We start from the raw sequence: 26,135 nt of genomic DNA on the forward strand, positions 1-26,135 counted from the left end.
TGTCTAAAGCCAGCTAGAAGCGTGCTCTTCCCATAAGACTGTGTGTGTGTGTGTGTGTGTGTGTGTGTGTGTGTGTGTGTGTTTGTGTCCCAGATGCACGATCCAGATCCTTGGTTGCTTGCTAGAGTTCCAGTAAAAGGTCTGGATAGTTAGTTAGATATCTAATCTCAGATTGCACCTGGCCTGGCAGTGCCCATCTCTGACTTACCAGTCCAGTCCTGCTCTCTGGGCTTCACCACTGTGGCTTTGTATTCTCATGAGGAAAATGTGCTGTCTGGTCCCCTCTGTGTGGCAGAGCGTTGTGTTACTGACTAATATCAAGGGCCAACTCAAATATTGCCTGAACCACTCAGTATAAAGTACTTCCTCATTAACAACCCTGTTTAACCTTCTTGAGCACATCCAGTGGGGGAGGGGGTGGTCACAGCAGGGACTGTCCTGGCTAGCCAGGGCTGATTGTTGACCATGTATGGCATCTGTACAGTAAGACAGCCGTCAGTGAAAACCAAAGTGTGAGTCACAGAAGATGACACTTAAATGCATTCTCTACAGAATCGGAGAAGCACACTGAACGCCATTTCCCAGTTGTGTACTGACCACCACGGTTAGCTCTGCTGGGGAAGGTGGAACCACTCAGTTCCCTGGTGGTGTCGGCTTTTCTGAAGGGCACGTCTCTCTGCAGTCTGCCTGCCTTGTTACTGCTGTATTCCTGGTCTATAGCAAGGGGCCTGGTGCACAAAGAGGGAAGGCCGTGGAGAGGGAGGCTCCAGGAAGGCCCGCTGTGTAGCCTGAGCTGGGGCCAGGCTTCAGCCACACCTTGCCCCTGGCCTCTGACTTGCTCTGTGTTCTTGAGTAAGTAGCCACTCAGACATGCTGAGGCACTGCTCCTGCATGTGGCAGTGCTCTGCTAAGAAGGACAGGTGGTGGGGACCATGCTGACCTGGGCTTGACATTACAGGGACTAGAGAACCTAGGTGATGGGGATATGGGGGGCGGGGTGTTGTCGAACCTACTTGTAAAGCTACAGTGTGTGCACATGTGCCTGGTCCTCTTGATTTGAGGTTTTTAGTTGTCCTGGATCCTGCCCTCGTGTTCCCTGCTGATGAAGATGCTGTTTTCTTTCCAATCCTGAGGCCACTGACGGGAAGTTCCTAAGATCACACTTGCCCTTACATTATGTAATAGTAGTTTGTTGAGTCCCAGTTTCAGCTGTTAATTAATTATTATTATTATTATTATTATTGTTTGTTTGTTTTGTTTTTCGAGACTGGGTTTCTCTGTGTAGCCTTGGCTGTCCTGGACTCACTTTGTAGACCAGGCTGGCATAGATCCCACATAGATCCACCTGCCTTTGCCTCCCAAGTACTGGGACTAAAGGCGTGCGCCACCACCGCCGGCTGAGCTGTTACTTTATTAAGGAGAACTGAAAAGTTCAACAAGACTTTCCAGCCTTTCGAGTGAAAGCATATGATACGTTAGGATGGCTGCAATTAGCAGCATGGCCAGATGCTGGCATGCTGATGCTGTGTCCTGCCTTGGGGATGACGGTTACCATGTACTGATCCGCAGGTACAGTGTGAGCACATAAGCAGTGGATGTGAGTAGGCGCAGGGCAGGCCTGGGCAGGTGTGAGTGGCTCTATGGGAGTTCCAGAGTCTTCTCAGAGGAGTGATGCTGCTGAGGTAGGAACAGCAGAGCAGCAGGGCCTACATGCCTAGGATGCCACATGGCTTCCGGTCCCTGAACAGTACACTGACCAGGGAGTAAACAGCGGGTGAGCTGTGTCTTCAGTGGACAGGGCTAGACAGAACAAGTCTTACCTGACCCTGAAAATGACTTTGGCCTTACTGGTTTTTTGAGGCAGGGTCTCAGTAGCCTAGTCTGACTTAGATAGCCAAGCATAACCATGAACTTTTTTTTTCCAAGACAGGGTCTCTCTGTGTAGCCTTGGCTGTCCTGGACTCTCTGTGTAGCCTTGGCTGTCCTGGACTCTCTGTAGAGACCAGGCTGTCCTGGACTCTCTGTGGAAACCAGGCTGTCCTGGACTCTCTGTGGAGACCAGGCTGTCCTGGACTCTCTGTGTAGCCTTGGCTGTCCTGGACTCTCTGTGTAGCCTTGGCTGTCCTGGACTCTCTGTGGAGACCAGGCTGCCCTGGACTCTCTGTGGAGACTAGGCTGTCCTGGACTCTCTGTGGAAACCAGGCTGTCCTGGACTCTCTGTGGAGACTTGGCTGTCCTGGACTCTCTGTAGAGACCAGGCTGTCCTGGACTCTCTGTAGAAACCAGGCTGTCCTGGACTCTCTGTGGAGACCAGGCTGTCCTGGACTCTCTGTGGAGACCAGGTTGTCCTGGACTCTCTGTAGAGACCAGGCTGCCCTGGACTCTCTGTGGAGACTTGGCTGTCCTGGACTCTCTGTAGACCAGGCTGGCGCTGGCCTATAGTAAATAGGTGGACCTGATTTAAGTATTTTAAAAAGCAAGGAGTAACCTGTGTTTTGAAATGCATACAGTGGCAGGCAGTGCGTGAGCTAGGGTACCACTGAGGCAGGGAGGCCGTTGTGGTTGTGATGTGGGGTGTTGGGTTGCCGAGCTGACTGGGGCCTATGAATGTGGAGTAGGTGCCATATATTCTCAGAGGCCATAAGAACGGGCTTGGGAGAAATGGTGACCAAAGGTGTAGGTGAGATGACAGTTAATAGTGAATATTTCAGGAAAATAATCAGGTTGTAGAATCAATCCAAAAACGGACAGCTTTTGGAGATGTTGGAAACTCAAAAGAGTTTGATGGGAGAGGAGAAGTGGATGCAAGCTTTGGAAGTGAATGTAATTCCTGTTTAAGCTGTGACAGGGCAGTAACGTGGCTCAGAGCCAGTATTTGCCTCACCTGCATGGTAAAGACCCCGGGTGTCATCTGCGGCACCACAAAACCACAACAAACTCCACCAGCAACAAAGCCCAGTGGAGGAGGAGTGTGCTCAGCCAGCGTTTGTGGGCCTCCGAGAGGGGCCTGAAGGGTACGAGCTAGTGAGCTAGAGAGGAAGGTGAAGCTCCCTGAGCAAAACGGCACTGACTTGGAGGGAGGGGGGAGATTGTTTTGTTTTGCTATTGATGAGAGAGCACTGAATTCAATACCAAAGTAGGGAAATTTCAGAGCCATGGGATAAGGGGAAGGGAGAATGCTGGCCCAGCCACAGCAGAGCTTCATGCTGAAAATGCTGTGTGCTCATGTCTAAGAATGGCTGTGCCTTTCCATGCAACTCCAAGGAGTGGAGTGCAGCCTGAGTGAGCCACAGTAAGATTAGTAATGTTACAGTAGAGGAAGACAGAAATAAGGGAAGAAATGGAGATGACAAGAAATGGTTATGACACTGCATGACAATATCAAGTAGACAGCGTGTGTCTGGTGGGAGGGGCATGTCTGCTTAGGACCAAGCATTCTTTAGAATAGTCTCTGCATTAGGGAACTACACACAAACCTAGATTTTTTTGTTTGTGTTTTTCTGGCGTTTTCTGAATTTTTAAGTGAGCACAAGTCACTTTGGTAGTTAAAAAACAATGAAGATAGTATGAAGCATGGTAATTATGTAACTACTAAGATGTTTTAACAGCCCGAGATGGTGGCGCTCGCCTGGAATCTCAGCACGCAGGGAGGCAGAGGTAGGCAGGTCGCTGTGAGTTCGAGGCTAGCCTGGTCTACAAGTGAGTCCAGGACAGCCAGGGCTACAGAGAGACACCCTGTCTCGAAAAACCAAAACAACAACAAAAACCGAATGTTTTAAAACAGTGCTTGCTACAGATAAAATGGAGAGGTAAATTATATTTGGCATGGCCCATGTTTAGAGTAAGACATACATCCATATGTGCTTCTGTAGCTGGAGGAACGAAGTGGAACTACTTCTGGGCTGTGGTGCTGTGTGTGCTTCCTGTTGGCTTGTTGTGGTAAACAAGTTTGGCCGCGGTGTGGGGAGCCACGGGTCCCACCACACTGTGTGCTGCTGGCCTGAGGGCCTCCCAGGAGGCGCAGTCTCCTGTGGACGCTGGAGACAGCCTCGCAGAGGTTGTGCTGCGGCTTGTCAAGCCCTCAGAATAGACCGGGCGCTTGGCAGCTGGCAGGCCACAGCGATCTCCTTATCAGGGCCACTGTTAATTCCGTGGTCAGGAGGACAGTGGACAGTGGAGCACCCCTGCAGGGCCTTGGTGGGTGGAACCAAGCTGGGCGCACACCTGGGGAGGGCGAGGCAGTGGACAGACTGCTTACTTGCTCTGACTTAGGTTTGTCTTGAGACAGCGTCATGTCGCTTAGGCTGTACTTCATGGTTCCCACCTGAAGGGCAAGGACTGTACAAGCCTGTGCCGCCACACCCAACTCAGTTGGGATTTCTTTTCTTTTTTTGTTTTTGTTTTTCTTTTTTGAGACAGGGGTTCTCTGGCTGTCTTAGACTCGCTCTGTAGACCAGACTGGCCTTGAACTCACAGTGATCTCCCTGCCTCTGCCTCCCGAGTGCTGGGAATACAGGCATGCGCTCCACACTGGGCCTTAGTTTGGGGTTTCTAATATGTGTTTTCTTTGTAAAGCTAAGTGGAGGCAGATAGAACAAGCTTGTGGGCATAGTGCTGAGTCTACAGAGATAGTCATCAGGAGTGTGGCCCGCGGGCCAGGGCTGCTGCCCCCTGGGGTGCTCCTGATGCAGGTAGAAGACCCTGACGCCTTAGATGGGGTCCCTGGGCCAACACAGCAAGAGCACATGGTCACCATTCCTGATGGCTTGAGCCTGACCCCAGTGCTGGAGCTGGGAAGCGTAGGTGAAGATCAGGAGTCGGCTGCATAGAGAGTTTGATGCCAGCTGGGGCTACAGAAAGCCCCGTCTAATAATAATTAATAATTGAGTATCAATTTATTGATCAGGAAGGTGTTGACATGTCTTTTTCTTAGTCCATGAATCTAGTATTACAATACCCAGTCCCTGCTCAGAAGGAAGCTTTAATAATTCTTCCTTTCATTTCCTCCTTTACAGAAAGAGCTCAAAAAGTGGGGTGAGTTTGAGGACGTCCTAGAGGAGAGGAGGCGCGCCAGTGATGTGAAGTTTGCCATGAAGGGCTACGCCCCGCCCTTGTACCGGGGGCTCGCTCCCTGCAAGCCAGCAGACATCAAGTCCCTTGTTCTCAACTCTGAGGAGATTCACTATGTCATTAAGCAGGTGAGAACTTTGTTCTTCCGACACAGCCAGCCTCCTCCGCTGTTCACGGGTCCTTCTCTTGTTCCCCTGAATTTCTTTTATCACCTCAAGGATACTTTTAGGGTAGCTACAGGACACTCAAATGTGTGCTGTCATCTTGTTAGGACAGAAGTAGCGCAGCGCCAGTGGCATGGTAAAATGAGAGACACAACTGGCTAATGAAGAGCCCGCAACTTGAGGTGCTAATTAGTTATGAGCAAAGCTGCCTTGGTGAAGAGAGTGGAGAGGGTTTTGTTTTTAACAAAAGATCCAGGTTTTTGACAAAGATCCAGGTTTTCCTGGTGAAGGAGGTAAAGAGAGAGTTTTTAGCTGTACAGATCACATCAGACCTTAACATTAAAACTTTATTAGAAAAAAAAAAGGCTACACAGAGAAACACTGTTTCAAAAAACCTAGAAACAAAACAAAAGTTTGTGTGCCGCTCTGAGGACTTCTATGCCTATGTGTCACCCCGCATCAGCTGCAGTCAAGTGTTGGATGCAGCATTCTGTATCAGTAGCTTTTCAAGAATCCGACAACTTGGGAGCCACAGTTTGTTTTCAGAATAGAAAGAAGGTTCGTGCAGAATGTCGGAAGAGCTTCAGTGTGAGCAGCCTAAGGACAGAGGTAGTCAGATCCGGGAGCTCCAGGGGTGAGTGGCAGCCCATGGGAGCTGGGTTTGGTCTGCAGTGCCACGCCCTGCAGTGCACAGCTGATGGGGTGCAGGAGCTCCGTTCTGATTTGCATGTGGACTTGACTCCTGCTTTTAACCCCTGGTCTTTGCTTGGCCTTGGACATCGTGGAGATGCTGTCAGTTCTCAGTGGTTAGGCCTAGTTCCTGGTCTCCTTCCCACTTAGTCCTCAGGGCAGCACTAGAGCACCAAGGTGTGGTTTGCAGAAAGGTAACTCCAGTCCGGCATAGCAGTGTTGGGATGGGATGGGTTCTCAGAGACACTTCATCAAGTGCATACACCAAGGCACCCTTACATGAAACTAGGGAGCAAAGAGCCACGTGCCTGGGCGAGGTGGTCGCATATATGGTGGAGCCACGTGCCTGGGCGAGATGGTTGCATATATGGTGGAGCCACGTGCCTGGGCAAGGTGGTCGCATATATGGTGGAGCCACGTGCCTGGGCGAGGTGGTCGCATATATGGTGGAGCCACGTGCCTGGGCAAGGTGGTCGCATATATGGTGGAGCCACGTGCCTGGGCAAGGTGGTCGCATATATGGTGGAGCCACGTGCCTGGGCAAGGTGGTCGCATATATGGTGGAGCCACGTGCCTGGGCAAGGTGGTCGCATATATGGTGGAGCCACGTGCCTGGGCGAGATGGTTGCATATATGGTGGAGCCACGTGCCTGGGCGAGGTGGTCGCATATATGGTGGAGCCACGTGCCTGGGCGAGATGGTCGCATATATGGTGGAGCCACGTGCCTGGGCGAGATGGTCGCATATATGGTGGAGCCACGTGCCTGGGCGAGGTGGTCGCATATATGGTGGAGCCACGTGCCTGGGCGAGGTGGTTGCATATATGGTGGAGCCACGTGCCTGGGCGAGGTGGTCGCATATATGGTGGAGCCACGTGCCTGGGCGAGGTGGTCGCATATATGGTGGAGCCACGGGCCTGGGCAAGGTGGTCGCATATATGGTGGAGCCACGGGCCTGGGCGAGGTGGTCGCATATATGGTGGAGCCTATTGCTTCTTGAGCCAAGTGAAGACACCGGGTGATGGGAAGTTTTCCACACTATTGTGGTCTTACAGAATTGCTCTCTCTCTTTTTGTTTTGTTTTGTTTTGTTTTTGAAACAGGGGCTCTCTGTGTAGGCATAGCTGACCTGGACTAGGCTGTAGACCAAGCTGGCTTGGAACTCATAGAGATCCACCTGCCTCTGCCTCCCCTGCGGCTGTGATTACAGGTGGGCACGGCCCGCCCAGCTGGGATTATTCCCATAAATGTGTGTGGTTAGTCCCTGACCAAAACACTATTGAGTATGTGGCACCTGGCTTCCTCAGACCCCGGAGCCTGCACCCCGCAGTTGGCTGCTTGGTTATTGGCTTGAGCTTTTGTCTCCCCGTTGTTGCTCACCTTTCAGTCACTTCTTTCTCCCCGGCCTCGGCTTCCTCATTTCACAGGCGCCTTGCGTTGGTGTGGGCTCTTTGTTGAATCCCACACTGTTTGTGGTGACCTCAGTGACTTGCAGGAGGCCTGTCGAGGTGGGCTGCGGACCTGAGGACACACAAGGAGTAGATAAGGGAGGGGCACACTTCACACACTTGGCCATGTGTGTGCATGCTTGTACATACCACAACTCAGCCGTGGTTGCCATTTCTCAGGAGCCCTGAGGAGTCTGTTTGAATTTCTAGTCCTTGAGCCGGCTTAAATTGATCCTTTTTCACTGAGCATGGTGTGCCCCTGCAGTTCTGGCAGTCAGTAGGCTGAGGTGGGGAGTGGGGAGTTCCAGGTCAGCCTGTGCTCAGGCAGGAAAAGGAATAGCCTACAGGATTTACTGTCTGAGTGAGTTGGGTCAGGTGAGGTCAGAGGAGCACAGACTGTCTTAGTTACGTCATAGGCTCGGTGTGCAGTCATCACTTTGAGAGGAGCTTGAGTTTCTTTTCTCTCTCTTTCTCTCATTCTTTTTTTTTCTTTTTTTGAGACAGGGTTTCTCTGTGCAGCCTTGACTGTCCTGGACTCACTTTGTAGACCAGGCTGGCCTCAAACTCACAGCGATCCACCTGCCTCTGCCTCCTGAGTGCTGGGGTTAAAGGCGTGCGCCACCACACTCAGCTCGAGTTTCTATTTTTCAGAATTAATTCCTGCTCTGCCTTCCTTTCAGCTTTCCATCGAGTCCCTTAAACCTGTCGATGCCCTCCGAGAGGAAGCCAGTGAGATCCTGGAGGAAATGAGTCACAAGATGCGCATGGGAGCCGTTCGGTTCTTTGCCTTTGTTCTCAGCAAAATTTTTAAACAGATTTTCTCCAAGGTGTGTGTGAACGAGGAAGGCATTCAAAAGGTGAGGCTTGCTGGTCCGGACGGTCTTGCCTTATCCTGTGGGATAATTGACTCAGGACATGTCGCTTAGACAGAATGCTGAGCACGGGCTGCCAGCAGGCATCCTCTGTGGGCCCAGGGGACATGCTGTCAGCAGCTTGTCCCTCCGTCTACTATCAGACCTACAGACTTCCAGCGTGGCCACATGCTCACAGGTGACCAGTCGCAGAAGGGTCTGTCTGTCTGTCTGTCTGTCTGTCTGTCTGCTCCTGCACATTCTTCCCCAGCATTAGCACTTCCTGCTGTGCTGCTAGAACTATACACACCACGGCCCTTAGACCTGCCTCTGTTATAGTCTGTGTTGCTTCCCTGCTTCCTGAGATGTCTTTCTTTAACTTATTTATTGACAGGGACTCTGGCCCATTCTAGCCTGAATTCGCCTGACCTTGAATTTCTGATCCTCCTACCTCCCTCTCCCAAATGTCCCCAGTGCTGAGCCATCTGTGCTCAGCCATGATTCACTTTTCTGTTTTGTTGGATGTTGGTCTGATGTGTTTTGATGCTAATTACTGTTTGCTGTCTCTGTGATCCACCTTGCTTAAGAGCCTAACCTATCTGACCAATAACACCTGGGCAGGGCAAATGAGATAGGCATGGCTAAGGTTCCTGGGCTGGGAGGGAGGGAGGGAGGGAAGGAGGGAGGGAGGGAAAGAGACAGAGACAGAGATGAGAGAGAGACAGAGAGAGAGAGAATATCTTGGGAAGAGAGAAAAGGAGAGAGGGGAAGAGAGGGAAGGAGAAGGCTGCGCCATCATGGGTGAGGTGAAGGAGCAGCACATGGCTGACGTGGATGGAGGATTTGGCCCAGATAAAGAACATTAGCAACTATTTGGGATTATGGATGGGAGGTAGCTTGATAGAAATTACTAGAAGCAGATGGCATGGGACTGGGACAGATATCCCATACCTGCCCTACTATGGGAAGTAGTTTAGGGGATTAATATCTGCCCTGCCCCAGGTTAACTAAGGCTATTTTAAAATATAACAGATGTCTGTGTCTTGATTGATTCCTAGCAGGTTAGAAAATACTATTGTAGCCGGGTGTGGTGGTGGCAGCGCACGCCTTTAATCCCAGCACTCGGGAGGCAGAGGCAGACGGATTGATGTGAGTTAAAGGTCAGCCTGGTCTACAAAGTGACTCCAGGCCAGCCAAGACTACACAGAAAAACCCTGTCTCAAAAAACCAAAAGAAAATACTATTGTAATAATAATTACAATAATAATAATGTTTATTATTAGGCCATAATGGTGATTTAACCACAATACTGTTTTCTGATTTGAGTTATGATTTTAGTGACATGACAACTGAAATTCTTGAAAATCTGCAATTTTTTTCAAGCTACAACGAGCTGTTCAGGAGCACCCCGTAATCCTGCTGCCCAGTCACCGCAGCTACATTGACTTCCTCATGCTCTCCTTCGTCCTGTACAACTACGACCTGCCCGTGCCGGTGATTGCAGCAGGAATGGGTGAGTCTTTGTCCGCATTTTAAACTGTGCAGACTTACCACTCACTGGAGTAACAATAGGAGTACTAGAGAATTTGAGGGGTGCCAACAGCAACTTTTGTGGGTCTCTGTCTCCCATAGTGTGGTGTCCCAGTTTGGGTGCTGTGCTGTGTGGTCTTGTGCCTGAGCAGACCTGGAGAGGCATCTGTGCACATGGGCTTAGGTTTGAAAAGGGAGACTATCCCACTTTGCCATATTTCCTGCCTTTTAAAGTGTTGGTAATATAGTTGCAGTGATCATTCTAGACCATAAGTAGGTACACCTTTTAAATTTTTCTTTTTAAGTTTTGGGGAAATACATGTAACATGAAGTCTTGCCTTCCTTGAGCGTGCAGAGAGGTGCCGAGAGCGTTCACAGTGTTGCACCTCCATTGCTGCTGGCTGCCCCAGAACTCTTCACATCCGGCAAAACTGACACCTGTTAATTGGGGACCAGAGGCACCCACCTTTCTACCCCCTGACTCTGCAGCCACACACGCTACAGACTTCATGCCCATGAAGTTCTCAGTGTACACCCTTCTGTGACTGATGTCACCTAGCATCGTGACCTCAGTGTTGTAGCCGTGTCTGAATTCCCTTCCCTCTTAAAGCTGAGTCCTAGTCCATTGTTGAGATGTACGACACTAATTTTATCTGTTAACCTGTCTGCAGACACTTTGCTTGGTTCTGTCATTTAGTTATTTCAGGGAACACTGTCTTAGTTAGGGTTACTACAGCAAGTCAGGTCGGAAAGGGTTTACTGTGTTCACAGTTCCATACAACAGTTCTTCATCAAAAGCAGCAAGGGAAGGAACTGAGGCAGGCAGGACCCTGCCGGCAGGCGCTGGTGCAGAGGCCATGGAAGACATTGCTCACTGGCAGGACCCTGCCGGCAGGCGCTGGGACAGGGGCCGTGGAGGGCGCTGCTCACTGGCTTGCTCCCCGTGGCTTGTCCACCCTGCTTTCTTATAGGACCACCAGCGCAGGGACGGCCCCACCCACGATGGGCTGGGCCCGCCCCTATTCATCATTAATCAGGAAACAACTTACGGCTGGATCTCATGGAGGAGTTTCCTCCTTTATACTGATTCTAGTCTGTGTCAAGTTGACATAGAACCAGCAGGACACACTCTTATGAATGTGGGATTTTAAAATATTTACTTGTTTATTTTGGTGCTGGGAAAATAACCCAAGGCCTTAGGCAAGGTACGCAAGCCCCTCTACTATGAGTGCTGTTTCCCCAACTGGTGTGAACCTGGGGGCACGTGTCCTAATTACAGCTCCTACTCAGCGATACACAGCACGGTCATGGACAACGTGGGAGGAAAGGGCGTATCCTGCTGGCACTGCAGTCGCTGAGGGAGGCCAGAGGCAGGAACCTGGGGGCAGGAACCTAGAGGCAGGAACCTGAAGGCAGGAGCCTGGGGGCAGGAACCTGGGGGCAGGAACCTAGGGACAGGAACCTGGGGGCAAGAACCTGGGGGCAGGAACCTGGAGGCAGGAACCTGGGGGCAAGAATCTAAAGGCAGGAACCTGGAGGCAGGAACCTGGGGGCAGGAATCTAGGGGCAGGAACCTGGGGGCAAGAATCTAAAGGCAGGAACCTGGAGGCAGGAACCTAAAGGCAGGAACCTGGAGGCAGGAACCTGGGGGCAAGAATCTAAAGGCAGGAACCTAAAGGCAGGAACCTAGAGGCAGAACCTGGAGGCAGGAACCTGGGGGCAGGAACCTGGAGGCAAGAACCTAAAGGCAGGAACCTGGGGGCAGGAACCTGGAGGCAGGAGCTGCTGCAGAGGGCGTGGAGGGGCGGGGCTGACTGGCTGCCTCTCTCTGGCCTGCTCACCCTGCTTTATAGAACCCAGCACCACCCAGCGAGTGGTGGCATTGCCCAAAATGTCCTGGGCCCTCCCACATGCATCATTAATCAAAAAAATGGCTCACAGACTTTCCCATAGGCAATCTGATTGAAGAATTCCCAATTCAAGTTTCTCCTCTCAGAAAACTAGCTTGTGGGAGCTGGAGAGATGGCTCAAAGGTTAAGAGTGCTGACTACTCATCCAGAGGTCCTGAGTTCAATTCCAGGCAACCACCTGTGGCTCGTAGCCATTCACCATGAGATCTATTGCCTTCTTTTAGCAGGCAGCCATACATGCAGGCAGAACACCATACATAATACATAAATAAGTCTTTTTTTAAAAAAACCAAAAAACAATAAAATCCTAGCTGTGTCAAGTTGACAGAAAACACCTGGACAGTGCACATACCTGACCCTCAGTAAACACACTACGGGCCATGTGGGGACTCTGGACGTCTTTGAGGCCCACGGTGCTGGGTTCTGTGGTCCACACTGCTCTATTTCCCGGCAGCACCTGCCACGCACAGCTCTGCAGTAGTAACCATTTTTGCACGGTTTCAGTGTAGTTCTCGGTGGTGCTGAGTGTCCGTCTGTGTGCTCTCCACCATCCACGGGGTGTTTGGTTTGAGAAGGGTTGTTGTTTGGTGGTTTGAATTCTGAGATGGGATCTATATTGCCCTGGGTGGCCTTGAATTTCTCAGCTCTAGTGATCGTCCTGCCTCAGCTTTCCAGATACGGCGTGCACCTGGCTCCTGTGGAGATGTCTGTGGTCTGTGTCCACTTTGGGTTGCTCACCTTTTCCCATTGAGCTGTGGGTCCTCTGTGTCCTAGACACTGCCCGCGTGACACAGGAGTGGCCAGCTCATCTCACTCAGCGGTCACCTGCGATTCTGTGGGCTTCGCCCTTTGATGTGCGAAGGTTTTGGTGGAGTCCAGTTAGCCTATTCATTTGTTCCCTGAGCATTTAGTGTCAGAATCAAGAAGTCATTTGGTGTTGTGAGATTTTTCTCTGATATACATCTGAGAGTTTTGTAATTTGAGGCCTTCCCCTTGCTCCTTTGAGCCAGGGTTGATTTTTGTACATGATGTAGAACCATGTCTTACACTACTTTGGGACTGTGAGGATGTGCACTGTGCACGCGTGGTCACGCTAAGTCACACTGCAATGTAGGTGTGTGCCCATGCGTTTATAGAACTCACTCAGCAGTCTGCATTTCACTGGTTCCCTGTCAAGGCCTTTAGGAAGGGAGGGAGTCTAGTACTAATAACTAGTGAATAGGTGAGGTTAAAAAAAAAAAAAAACGCGCCTTAACGATGAGTTTCCTCTGAACTTGAAAATTAGGAAAAATGGGAGCTATTTAAAGCCACTGGAGAGCCTTGCCTTTTTGTAGAGCTGCTTTATTTAATTCATTTCACGCAATGTAGGTTGGCATTTTTACCTGGTGGTGGAAGGATGAAAGCAGGTTCTCATGTTCTCCAGGGGGTAAGAGCACATGCCACTTGCCAAGTTCAGAGTGAGGCTGAGGCTCTTGGCCTCTGACCGTGATGTTGCCTCTGTCCCTGGCGGCTTGTAAATACCATGAGGCCAAGAGAGGTGCAAGGTCCTCTCCCAGCAGGCCTCTGGCCCAGCCTTTTACACAACTACCCTAGATGTCTTGTTTTAACTCTTGTTTTTTATGCGTATGTGTTGTCTGTGTGTGCGGGTACACATGCATACATGTGGCATGAAGGCATGCGTATGTTGGGGGAGCAGAGATTGACATTGAGGGTCTTTTTCTGTTGCTCACCACCATATTTTTAGAGCCCGGGTCTCATTGAACCTGGAACTCACTGATTCAGCTAGACTGACTGGCCACTCACTGGCTGCCCACCCAGCACCGGCACAGGCATGCGCTCCTGCCCTGCTGGTATCATGGCTCCGGGGACTGGCCTCAACCTCTCCTCACACGGAGCCGTCTCTCCAGCTCCTCTGTGCTGTTTGCTGGAGTTCTCCTCAGAAGTGTGGCTATGGCTGTGACAGGGCTCAAGGCCCCGTCATGAGCTTCTCAGTAGCATTGACATTCGGCCTTTGTTCCTGTGCTCCCTGCGTTGTGTTTCAGACTTCCTGGGAATGAGGCTAGTGGGCGAGCTGCTCAGGATGTCGGGGGCCTTCTTCATGCGCCGCACCTTTGGAGGGAATAAGCTCTACTGGGCTGTGTTCTCTGAATATGTGAAGACCATGCTGCGGGTGAGTCAGCCGCTCCAGGGAGCTGGAGCTGCAGAGCTGTCTCACTCTTCACTAGCCGCCTCTTCCCCTCAAGGGGTGTACCAACTCCTAGTGCACCTCATCTGAGAGGTGTCCTTGTTTAAGTCTTGCTGCAAGCAGTGTTTGTGAGATCCGGAGCCAAAGGAATCCACTCACAGAGCTGGGCGTGTGGGTTAGGGTAGAGAGCTTGCCTAGCATATGGGGGGCCATGGGTCTCACACACGCACAGGCACATGGGGCGGGTGGAGGAGACAAAGAGGCCTGTGTTATTTTGAGAGTAGACAATGGGTCTTGTGTGTTTGTTGTGTTTTCTTTTAAAGAATGGTTATGCTCCTGTTGAATTTTTCCTCGAAGGGACAAGGAGCCGCTCTGCCAAGACCTTGACTCCTAAATTTGGTAGGTCCCTTCTAAACTAGAGCCATACAAACCCTCAGGCCTCGGGTGTGCTGCCACTGCGGCCGCCAGGCCTCGGGTGTGCTGCCACTGCGGCCGCCAGGCCTTGGGTGTGTTGCCACTGCGGCCGCCAGGCCTCGGGTGTGGTGCCACTGCGGCCGCCAGGCCAAACATGATACTCTTACTTCTTTTTCTTTGTTTCTTTTTTTTTAATTTATTTGTTTTTATATTATGTTCATTGGTGTTTTGCTTGCATGAATGTCTTGTGTGAAGGTGTCAGGTCCTGGAGTTACAGATAGTTGTGAGCTGCCATGTAGGTGCTGGGAATTGAACTCAGGTCCTTAGTAGTCAGTGCTCTTAACCGCTGAGCCATCTCTCCAGCCCCATTCCTACTTCTTTGACTTGAGACTATTTCCTTAAGTGTAGCTGGGCGTGGCATAGGGCAGGAGCACAGCCCATCGGAGCAGCAGGCTCAAGCAGCAAGTGCAGGTGCTGCCGCCGTCTCTAGAGGAGCTCAGGGCTGGAAACAGTCTTCTTGTCCATACGTGTGTGATTCGGCTTGTTTCTCACTCAGTAACCCAGGCTGCCTCAGACTCGCTGCCGTCCTCCTGCCTCAGCTTCCTCACTGCTGAGATGATAAATGTGACCTGCCACGCCCAGTTTCTGTCTGGTGAGTTGGTGAGAGGCAGGAGCTCAGGTGATGTGGGTGTGTCTTGTGGAAGGCTGCTGTATATGCTGCTGGTGTGACTTCCAGACTGGGCCAGCTCCTGTGGGCTAGGGACAGACTGAGCGGCTGTGCAGTGACAGAGGTTTTTATTCTTGGCCAAGAATGGGAGGTGTTGGGAACAGACTTAGGATTCACTTCTCAGCCCTGGGGCAGGAGGCTGTGGGTAGAGCGGAGAAGGGAAGAGGAAGCTGGCGTGGTATGTGAGCCATTGTGTGCCTTGCTTTTTAGTATACTGGGTGACACATTTCTCCCTATGCTTACAGGCCTCCTGAATATTGTGATGGAACCATTTTTTAAAAGAGAAGTTTTTGATACCTACTTTGTCCCAATTAGCATCAGTTACGATAAAATACTGGAAGAATCTCTGTATGCCTACGAGCTCCTAGGAATCCCTAAGCCGAAGGAGTCCACCACTGTACGTGAGAATGGCCAAGTCGGGTCCCTTTGAGTGTAGACACTGCCCTGCTCACACATCTGCTAACTCATAAATCTGCTCCTGTTTTCTCTCCCATCTTGTGGTCCCACCAGGCCTTGTTGAAAGCTAGACGGATTCTCTCTGAGAACTTTGGAAGCATCCACGTGTACTTTGGAGACCCTGTATCGCTGCGCTCTCTAGCTGCAGGGCGGCTCAGTCGGAACCCGTATAACTTGATGCCAAGGTGCAAAGCCTGTGTTTTCACACCTGACACAGATGAGTGTGACTCAGGACTCTTGAGCTGAGCCTCGGCTTGCCTGCGCTCTCCCAGCAGGCGGCCGGGAAGCCCGGTGTCACACATTCTTCAGTGGAAAGCTGCAGTTAAAGAAGCTCATGCTTGAAGCCAACATGGTGGGCATGTCAGTAACCCCAACCCTCAGGAGGTGGAGGCCGGAGTAACTCAAGGCTATCCTCAGCTACATAGCAAGTTTGAGACCAGCTGGTTTACACGAGACCTTGTCTCAAAATAACAACAACGAAATCAAAGAACTATGTACCTGCTCCCCAAGCTCCTCCCCCACCCCATCAAAAAAAAAAAAAGCCGCAGGCTGTGTGTGTCAGTGTGTAGCCAGATGGTTGGGCTCCAACTTAACAGCACCATTGTTAAACACACACACAGGGATTGTGGACACGACCACAGGCCAGCTGATGTGTTCAGCACACTGCTTTAAACCCTAGGAAGGAGCACAGAGCCACAGTGAGCAGATAGTGCCCCTGTTCCCAGGCACGCTGGGCTCTTTAAGGATTCAGGACACAGATGAGTATTTGTATTCTCCTTTCAATTAGATTGAGTTATTCTGTATGTTTGTGTGTGCGTGCTTGTTGCCAGGTGTGGCAGCAAGTCCTTTTACCCACTGAGCCATCTTACCAGCATTTGTGTTTTCTTTTGTTTTTTTCCTCCGAGACAGAGTCTCTCTGTGTAGCCTTGGCTGTCCTGGACTTGCTTTGTAGACCAGGCTGGCCTCAAACTCAGAGCATCCACCTGCCTCTGCCTCCCAAGTGCTAGGATTAAAGGCGTGCGCCACCATGCCCGGCACATTTCTGTTTTCTTAGAGGAGCCCCGCTGGGGAAGTAAGGCAGACACACCCTCTGCCCCACCCCTCAGGTGGCACTGCAGCTCTAGCAGTCCCTGGCAGTGAGGTGCCTGGCCAGCAGTGTCACGTTTTACCTAGAAGCAAATGTTAGCCATTCAGCAGAGCCCTGGCCGGTTATTCCTGGGCGGGACAGCCTCCTTTGGCTGCCACCTTCACCTTGAGTTACCTTGTTCTCAGCTGTCTGGGGAACACCTGCACATTCCCTCTGCAGCAGCTGTCACATGAGGTGGGCTAGTGCTCAAGAGAGGGGCAGCACAGGAGGTGGCCACGTGGCTTTTGTGGTGCAGACCCATGGGCCAAGCTGTGCTCACAGCAGCACTGTGTTCTAGCTGTAAAGCAAAACAAGGGAGCTTTGTTTGCTTTTTTCCCCCTATTAATTAGAACTGGGAATGAATGATCTCAAATCATTTCTCCCTCATACTCTAGAGACATGGCAGGCCACACTGTGAGCTAGGACTGCTGCCTGCGTGCGGTCTGAGAGACTTTGCTTGGCAGAAGCACGACAAGCCCTCTGTTGGGGTCCTGTAACCTGCTCTGTGCCCCTCCTTTCAGATGCATCCCTCAGAAGCAGCCAGAGGATGTCTACACCTTTGTCACTGAGGTGGCCTACAGGATGCAGCTTCTGCAGATTGAGAACTTGGTCCTGAGCCCATGGCTTCTGATGGTCGCCATCCTGCTTCAGAACCAGTTATCCATGGACCTCGATGCCCTGCTGGAGAAGACTCTGTGGCTGAAGGGCCTGACGCAGGTGTTTGGCGGCTTCCTGCTTTGGCCAGGTGTGTGCATAGGACACGACTGGCCTGTAGACTAGCCTTTTCATTTCCTAAGTTGGGAATGTTCTCAAAGGCAAGACACCATGGCAGCCTTTGAGCAGAGCCCAGAGCTGGCACACACATTGATTGATCTTTTACTCCTACAGAATGTGGACCCCGCATAGGCCAGCGGGAGAGGGCCGCTGTGTGCTGGCTCAGTCCTGAGACTAGGCCTGCAGGCCTGCAGTGCTGTTTCCTTGGCAGGCACAGACCGAGAACAGTGACACAGATCCTTCCTCCTCCACTCCCACTGCTTTTTAATGAAAGAGTGTTGATGGGTTTTGTATGTGTGAGCGCACGTGTGCTGTACCTGAGCCTGTGGGGCCAAAGGCTGATGGCAAGTGCTTTTGCTTTCTGCCCTATACTTTGAGGCAAGGTCTCTCACTTGCAGCCCAGAGCTTTTTGTCCCCGCCTCCCCTGTGTTCCCCACTGGATCATAGGTGTGTGCTGCGCCTTTTGGTTTGTATGTGGATGCTGGGAATCGGATGCAGGTTCTGCGTGACTGACTGCGCCATCTTTGTAGACTCAGATTTTGTTCTCACTCCTGGCTGCCCTAGCACTCAGTCTATAGCTCAGGCTCATCTCAGCCTTGGAGCAGTCCCCCTGGTGTCAGGGTTATAGATATGAGCTGCCATATCCAGCCCGAGCACCGTCCGCTACAGTGGAGTTGCTTTTAACCTTATTGTTGTGGGAATGGGAGCTGTTGAGGCCTGCGTACAACGTTGTGGAGTCAGTTCTGTGCTGTCACCTCTATGTACATTCCAGGGCTTGAGCTCAGGGTTATGAGCTCACACTCATACGGCAAGAGCCTTTGCACACTAAGCCATCTCACCAGCCCCAGGGTTGGTTGGTTTTGTTATTGTTTGCCTGGGAAATTGAGCCTAAGCCGCGTGTGGGCTCTGTCGCCTGAGCTGCATCCTGAGCTCTCTTTAGGTCTCGCTGTGTGCGCGGCCTGGCTGCTGCTGTCTAGGAAGCAGCAAGGGCGTTCTCCAGCTCTCGAGTACAGTTCCATGAGCAACTGTGCTGCATGCCCATCATCTCAGCCCTCAGGAGCTGGAAGCAGGAGATCAAGGGTTCAAGGCCAACCAGGGCTACATAAGACCGTGTCTTTAAGAAAGAAAGGAAAGGGGGGGGGGCGCTGGAGAGATGGCTCAGAGGTTTAGAGCACTGACTGTTCTTCCAGAGGTCCTGAGTTCAATTCCCAGCAACCACATGGTGTCTCTCAAACATACATGCAGGCAGAACACTGTATAAATAATAAAAAAATAAATCTTTAAAAAAAAAAAAAAAAAAAAAAAGGAAGGAAGAGAGAAAGAAAGAAAGAAATGCTGGGTAAGAGTAGTGCACGCCTTTAATCCCAGCACTCAAGAGACAGAGGCAGGCTGATCTCCGTGAGTTACAGAGAAACTTTTGGTCTTGAAAAACGAAAAGAAGGAGGAGCCACAGCCACAAGAGAAACTGGTGTAGTGGTGCACACCTTTTAATCCCAGCATTCCAGAAGACAGTGGCGGGCAGATCTCTGAGTTCCAGCCAGCCTAGTCTCCATAGCAAGTTCCAAGACAGCCTGTGCTACAAGGAAGACACTGTGTCTCAAAAAAGAAAGGGAACAGCTTGGTACAAACTTCACTGGAGGGCCAGGGAGAGGGTTCAGTGGCTAAAGGTGTGTGCCAGAGAAGCCTGGCACAACTTGGGTTAAATCTCCAGAACAGGAAAACAGGTGGACATGGCTGTATGCAACTGCATTCCCAGCATGCCGTGCCTGCTGTCAAGATGGGAGGAGGAAGAGGCAGGAGAATCGCTAAGAAGGTCATCTGCCAGGGCGTGCATGGGAGGGATGCTCAGCATTTAGAAACTTCTATAGTACACGGTGCAGATGCTCAGCATTTAGGAGTGCCTGCAGTACACGGTGCAGATGCTCAGCATTTAGCAGCGCCTGCAGTACACGGTGCAGATGCTCAGCATTTAGCAGCGCCTGCAGTGCACGGTGCAGATGCTCAGCATTTAGCAGCGCCTGCAGTACACGGTGCAGATGCTCAGCATTTAGGAGCTCCTGCAGTACACGGTGCAGATGCTCAGCATTTAGGAGTGCCTGCAGTACACGGTGCAGATGCTCAGCATTTAGGAGCTCCTGCAGTACACGGTGCAGATGCTCAGCATTTAGGAGTGCCTGCAGTACACGGTGCAGATGCTCAGCATTTAGCAGCGCCTGCAGTACACGGTGCAGATGCTCAGCATTTAGGAGCTCCTGCAGTACACGGTGCAGATGCTCAGCATTTAGGAGTGCCTGCAGTACACGGTGCAGATGCTCAGCATTTAGGAGCTCCTGCAGTACACGGTGCAGATGCTCAGCATTTAGGAGCGCCTGCAGTACACGGTGCAGATGCTCAGCATTTAGGAGCGCCTGCAGTACACGGTGCAGATGCTCAGCATTTAGGAGCGCCTGCAGTACACGGTGCAGATGCTCAGCATTTAGGAGTGCCTGCAGTACACGGTACAGATGCTCAGCATTTAGGAGCTCCTGCAGTACACGGTGCAGATGCTCAGCATTTAGCAGCGCCTGCAGTACACGGTGCAGATGCTCAGCATTTAGGAGCTCCTGCAGTACACGGTGCAGATGCTCAGCATTTAGGAGCGCCTGCAGTACACGGTGCAGATGCTCAGCATTTAGCAGCGCCTGCAGTACACGGTGCAGATGCTCAGCATTTAGCAGCGCCTGCAGTACACGGTGCAGATGCTCAGCATTTAGGAGCGCCTGCAGTACACGGTGCAGATGCTCAGCATTTAGGAGCGCCTGCAGTACACGGTGCAGATGCTCAGCATTTAGGAGCGCCTGCAGTACACGGTGCAGATGCTCAGCATTTAGGAGCTCCTGCAGTACACGGTGCAGAGGCAGGGCCCAGGAGAGGCCTGGGCCTGGAAGGATGCTGAGTGCGTAGCACCTGCTGCGCTCACAGAGGGGCTGGCTCAGTTCCTAGCATCATATGGTGGCTCACAGCTGTCTGTAACTCTAGTTCCAAGGAATCAGACTCCTATTCCAGCCTCCTCAGGTGCCACACCCATGTGGTGTGTTTCTGTGCAAGCAAGACACTCATACACGTAAAATAGAAGAAAAACATATTTTTTTAATTTGCCTCAGAACAAAGTTAGAAGATAAGAACTTACTCCCAAAAGTTGTCCCTGATCTCTGCATATACACCGTGTCACACCCTCCTCTCTGGAGTTAATGCTGTGAATTTGGGGGTTTGGGTGTGGAAGTCTGTGACAGTACCTGGTATAAGTTGAAAATCACATGGGCTGTGGCTAAAGTGTAGTCACTGACAGACTAGGTCATGGCTTAGAGCCACGCACCTGCCAGTTCTCAGAGGTGGACAAGCTGGTCTGGGGCTGTCCTGGCTCCTGTAAGCTGGGGCCCTGGGTGACGGTGAGCTAGTGGTGAGCTCGTGCAGGGTCCCTAGTACTGCGCACTACTGAGAATACTGTGGGGAAGAACTTGGACTCAGGGACTTTGGAATGTGGCTTTGGTGGAAAGGAAGGTGAAGATGGCGGAGCTTGGCTCCTGATGAGGAGCGGTGCTGAGGCAGGAAGGGCAGCGTGCCCTGCCCCCTGGTGTGGCCTTCACTCCCTGGGCGTGCTCCAGAGTGGGCTTGGCAGTGCCGGCACAGTGTGGTAGGAATGGAGGCTGCCTTCTCACTGCATCCACTCTGCTCTCTGTAGACAACCAGCTTCCTGAGGAAGTGGTCCAGTCCAGCATCGCTCTGCACTCCAACCTGGCCAGCCTTGTCAAAGATCGGGTGGTTCTGAAAGTGGACCATGGAGGCTCAGAAACGGTCAACGGCGTCATGCTGCAGCACATCACCCTCCTCATGTGCTCGGCCTACAGGAACCAGCTGCTCAATGTCTTTGTCCGCCCTTCCTTAGTAGCTGTAGCTTTGCACATGACACCTGAGCTCAGGAAAGGTAATTTTCAGGAGCATGGCCTCGAGTTTCAGAAGAGGCCTGGCCCTCCAGCTCCAGAAGGGACTATTGCACACAACCTCTTCTGCTCTCTAGTAAAGGAGGCTGCCCTGCCCACTTAGAGATGGAAGGTGTAGCAGCATGTGGCTTAGCCCCAGCTACTTGGGATGTTAAGGCAGGAGGAACTTCAAGGAGTTTAGGGCCAGCCTAGGCTACATCACAAACTATAGTTTCAAAACAACAAATGTTCAGTGATTCAAAGTGTGTCTGTTCTTCCAGAATAGCCGAATTAGGTTCCTAGCACCAGTATCAGGCAGCTGCCTACCACTATAGCTCAGGGTTCAACACCCTCTTCTGCCCTCCATGAGCACCTACACATGGGGCACACACACATGAAAGAAAACTTGAGAACTGGGAAGGACCCAGCGACTCCCTATTCTGTCTGCACTGTTGTGCTAGGAAGAGTCTTAGTTGAAATCAGTTGCCAGGCAAGCTTGATCAGACTCATAAACAGCTAGGTGTGGCAGCGTGAGAAACCCCAGCGCTCGTGCAGTGAGATGGGAGGAGAGGCAGGAGGCTGGCCCCAAGCTTGTGCACCAGCTCTACCTGAGTGTGCGGCTTAGCAGCAGTCAGGAGAGGCTCTGCCGCAGTGAGGTCGGACCCAACCCCCGAACACCGCCCTCTGACTTCCCATCTGCATCTCTGTGGCATCCACACCTCACTCAAACTACGTAACCCTGGCTATGCCTTTTATAAATAAGGCAGTCAGGTCCAGAGAGTCCTGTGATTACCAGAGAGGCCCTGCCCTGGGGATGCCATTGCCCAGGTCCTGGTGCATGTAGTTCCTGCAGCGTCAGCTTATTACCTAGCAGAGGCAGCCGGGACAGGACCACCGTCACAGCACAGTGGTGTCAGATCACAGTCAGCTGGAGTGAGTTATGCAGGCCAGGTCTCCCCAGCTCTGCCTAAGGATCCTGGGGCCCCACCCCAGAGGGTCTCCCTTGGTTGGTCTCGGGGCATGCCTTGGTTCTGGACCTCCCTCCCGGCCCCCTCACCTTTTTTTTTTTTCTTCTTCTGGTACTGGAGAGTGACTCAGGCTTTCACATATTTTGGGCAAGTACTTCACTAGTTTGGGTTTCTCAGATCTCTGCAGTGACATCAGACAGAGGCTCAGTTCTAGGGAAGAAGTGGAGGTGGGAGAATGAGGAAGCTGGGAAATCAGGTCCCTTCTGGCCCTGCTCAGGAGATGTCCCTCTTCTAAGTCAGACTTGAGACCTTGTTTAATTTATAGTCAGCCCTTTTAAGCTCTGCTGGACTGTAGTCTCTTCTTCAGCTAAACTTCAGGTTGTCATCAGCTTCCTGTCAGGACTCAGTCATTTCCGTGTTACATGCATGCACACATCACACATGAAGGGCTGCAAGATCAAAAGCAATGTCCTTTGTTTTTCTCCTTTTGGTTTTTTGAGTTAGGGTTTCTCTGTGTAGCCTTGGCTGTCCTGGAACTCACTCTGTACACCAGGCTGGCCTCGAACTCACAGAGATGCACTTGCCTCTGCGTCTGAGTACTGGCATTAAAGATGTGCGCCACTGCGCCTGGCCAAAGCAATGTCTTAATGTTGTGAAATGGCCTCTTTCCAGAGGATGTCTTCAGTTGCTTTTCCTTCCTACACGACGTGTTTTCAGATGAGTTCATCTTCCTTCCAGGAAACACACTCAGGGTAAGTTCTGACAGGCATGCCACATTGCATGTTTTGGTGTGACGTGTGAGGGTCCCTGGCATGTGTCAGGCAGTTGGTTGTCTTTTTCTTCTGGGGCCTTCAATTCAGCAGACAGCAGTTTGGTTCTTGGTCAGATTTGTTGGTGACGTGGAGACCCTGTGGGGAGGAGAGTCTTTCAGTGCTGCGGCTGTAATGGCCGCTGTGTGTGGACTTTGGAAGTCAGTAGAGCGCTCCCTGTTGGGCTGTCAGAGTGGGCTGGTGCTGGGCCTGGTGGTGGGAGCAGCTCCCAGAGCTGCTCTGTGGACACACAGAAGGTGCAGCAGGTTTCCATGTGCTATGCTAAGGAGAGGGGTTTTCTGTACTCTGTGGGAGTTGGGGTAGGGGCAGTGAGGGCAGGATGACTTGAGTCTAAGTCCACTTGTGGGTATTTTCTGGACTCTGTTTAAGGAGGTGAGCGTCTGGGGTGGGTGGTTGGCATGTGCACACATGCACACGCATCTGTCTGTCCATCTGTCTCAGGCTGTTTCACAAACACCGTGTGTTTACACGTTTGAGCTTTGGCACTTGGTTGTTAGAACAAGTGCTCCCAGCTTCAGTGCACAGTCAGGTGGCTCTGGGGAGACGTGGGATTAGTGATGATGTGCAAGGTACACAGAGCAGTGTGTGTGTGTGTCTGGCTCCCCTTCCCCTTCTAGGACTTCGAGGAAGGCTGTCAGTTGCTGTGTAAAACTGAGGCCATGCAGATGACCGGGAAGGACATCATCACAGACAGAGAGGACGCAGTGTTACAGTTTCTCACAGGACTCTTTAGACCTTTCGTGGAATCGTACCAGGTCTGTGAAGTTTGCAAACTCTGCGTGTCCCGTGTCAGTCTCCTAAGACTTGCTTCTGCTGTGGAGGGTAAACATGAGCTGGGTGGACAGTGGGTGCAGATAGGTAAGCTCCGTGTCTACTCAGGACAAGCAGGAGGAGCAGGTGATGTCATAGGCTGAGGGTAACAAATACCCCATGAGCCCATGACTGTCCCGGAACTACAGTCATTAAGTGCATACAAGACTTGGATGAACTCCACACTTGTCTGATGTTACTGAGCACTCCTGCTGCTTCTGGGCTCACACAGCCCAGGGGACAGGACAGAGCGTGATTAGGACACTGGGCAGGACTCTAAGGAGAGAGGGAATTTGAAATGGGAATGGCATCTGCATCTCGGCTCTTTGCTGATAGCCTAGAAATGAACCTTGCCCACCTCTTCCCCTTCCCTCAAAGTCTAGCATGGTGGGCACTCAGTAAGCTGGGGATCAGCCATACTGGAGGACCTGTGCTCTGTGCATTTAGAAAGAAAGGAAGATAGGGCCAGGAGGCCTTCTCTTCCTAGACCATACAAGAAAGTGTTTGTCTTGCAGTCAGCTGACATGAGAGATTAAACTTTTAAAAAAATATTTGTTCATTTTACATCCCGATTGTAGCCCAGTCCCTCACTGCCTCCCCGTCCTACCCTCCCTCCCCTAGTCCTCAGAAAGGGGAGCCCCCCCCCTGCAACATCTGACCTCAGCCTATCAAGTCTCATCTGGACTGCCTGTATCCTCTTCCGCTGTGGCCTGGCAAGGCTGCGCTACCAAGGGCAGATCATTGCTGGTGGGCCAGAGTCCCTGTCAGAAGTGTTTCCTGCTCCCCGATTCCATGGGACCCACAGGACACTGCACTGCCAGCTACTACATCCCTGCTGAGGCTCTCGGGCCTCACCACGCAGGGTCCTTGGTTGGTGCATCGGTCTCTGCAGCACCCCACCTCCACCCAGAGAGAAAGTAACCTCCTAAACAAATGTCATTTCAAACCATCCTTTTCTAATTGTAAACGCTGCTGGAAGCTCAAAAGAGACCGCGAGGGTATCTTTGCACTGAGGGCGGTGTGGCCACTGTGCTCTCGTGTTTGGCTTCCCCTTTCCTCTGTGCTCCTCTCATTCTCCCTCTTGAAATCAGATACTTTGCAAATACCTCTTGGATGAAGAAGAGGACTGCTTCACTGAGAGACAGTACTTGGTAGGAGCTAGGACGTTCACCAGTCAGCTTCTGGATCGAGGTCAGTCACGCCTCTGGGTGGAGGGTTCTCAGCCAACAGGGATGCTCACTCATCCTCTCCCCCTTGCAGGTGCCTCTCAGTGTTATGACACGCTGTCTTCTGAGCTGCAAAAAAATGCCTTAGCAGCTTTTGTGAGACTCGGAGTGGCAGAAAAGAAGAAGGTGTAAGTACCAGGTGCTGATGGGTCAGATGAGGAGGGCTGAGGCACGTGGCACTCAGGAAGGGCAGCGCTCTGCTTCCCCTCAGGCTAGATCCACAGACACTGGAGGGACCTGACCTCAGACTGCATTTCATAGATTAAGTAGAGAAGAGCACAGGGTACTGTGGGCGTGGGCGTGTGCTTCACATGGATGGATGGAGACAGACAGGCTGTCCTGAGAATCCCAGTGAGAAAGCGGAGAGTCCCGTGGTTAGAAGGTGCGTCTGTGTGTTTGTGTAGAGCGATGGCTCTCAGCCTTCCTAACGCTGCGACCCTTTAATGCAGTTCCTCATGTTTCGGGGACCCCCAACTATAAAATTATTTTAGTTGCTACTTAATAACTGTAATTTTACTACTGTTAAGAATTGTAATTATCTGATATGTGACCACTGTGAATGGGGTGTTTGCCCCTAGAGGGGTCATGACCCACAGGTTGAGAACTGCTGGTCTAGATCCCCTGAGAAAACAGGCATTTTGAAGTTAAACGCTCATGGTCAGCATAGGAGTGAGCAGCCATCCAGCTGCCTCAGGCCAGGGCTGTGCTTATGCCGCTAAAGCCTAGCGTTACGCACACCAGGTTCCGGGCCTGAAAGGGAAAAAGCAAGCTTCATGACACAGGCCTTTAGGAGTCCCACGGTAGAGCATGCAGCGAGGAAGACGTTGTAGTGAGAAGCTGTCTTTGTCCTGGTTCACACAGTAACGTGACTCTCCTTCTCTTTAGAGACAGTAGCTACGTGTTTAGTGTGAACAAGCCTGCCACGAGCACACTAGCGGAGATGCTAGGTGAGTGATTGGACAGGCCCAAGCCCTCCTCCCTCTGTGTGAGCGGCAAAGT

General features: G+C 51.6%; 1 protein-coding gene across 1 annotated transcript in view; it reads left to right on the forward strand.

Annotated features, from left to right (window-relative positions):
• Positions 1–25,328, forward strand: part of Gnpat (glyceronephosphate O-acyltransferase) — a 28,360-nt gene extending 3,032 nt beyond the window's left edge. Inside the window, exons 2-14 of the mRNA XM_051168583.1 lie at positions 5,016–5,198; positions 8,051–8,227; positions 9,605–9,734; positions 13,704–13,831; positions 14,170–14,245; positions 15,233–15,384; positions 15,498–15,628; positions 17,091–17,314; positions 21,065–21,307; positions 22,943–23,022; positions 23,718–23,855; positions 25,002–25,101; positions 25,171–25,328. Coding sequence (XP_051024540.1) covers positions 5,016–5,198; positions 8,051–8,227; positions 9,605–9,734; positions 13,704–13,831; positions 14,170–14,245; positions 15,233–15,384; positions 15,498–15,628; positions 17,091–17,314; positions 21,065–21,307; positions 22,943–23,022; positions 23,718–23,855; positions 25,002–25,101; positions 25,171–25,268 — 1,860 coding nt within the window. The 3' untranslated portion in view covers positions 25,269–25,328. The remainder of the gene's footprint in view (positions 1–5,015; positions 5,199–8,050; positions 8,228–9,604; positions 9,735–13,703; positions 13,832–14,169; positions 14,246–15,232; positions 15,385–15,497; positions 15,629–17,090; positions 17,315–21,064; positions 21,308–22,942; positions 23,023–23,717; positions 23,856–25,001; positions 25,102–25,170) is intronic.
• The last annotated feature ends 807 nt before the right edge of the window (positions 25,329–26,135 follow it).

The sequence above is a fragment of the Acomys russatus genome, chromosome 26 (assembly GCF_903995435.1).
Source record: "Acomys russatus chromosome 26, mAcoRus1.1, whole genome shotgun sequence".
Lineage (NCBI taxonomy): Eukaryota > Metazoa > Chordata > Mammalia > Rodentia > Muridae > Acomys > Acomys russatus.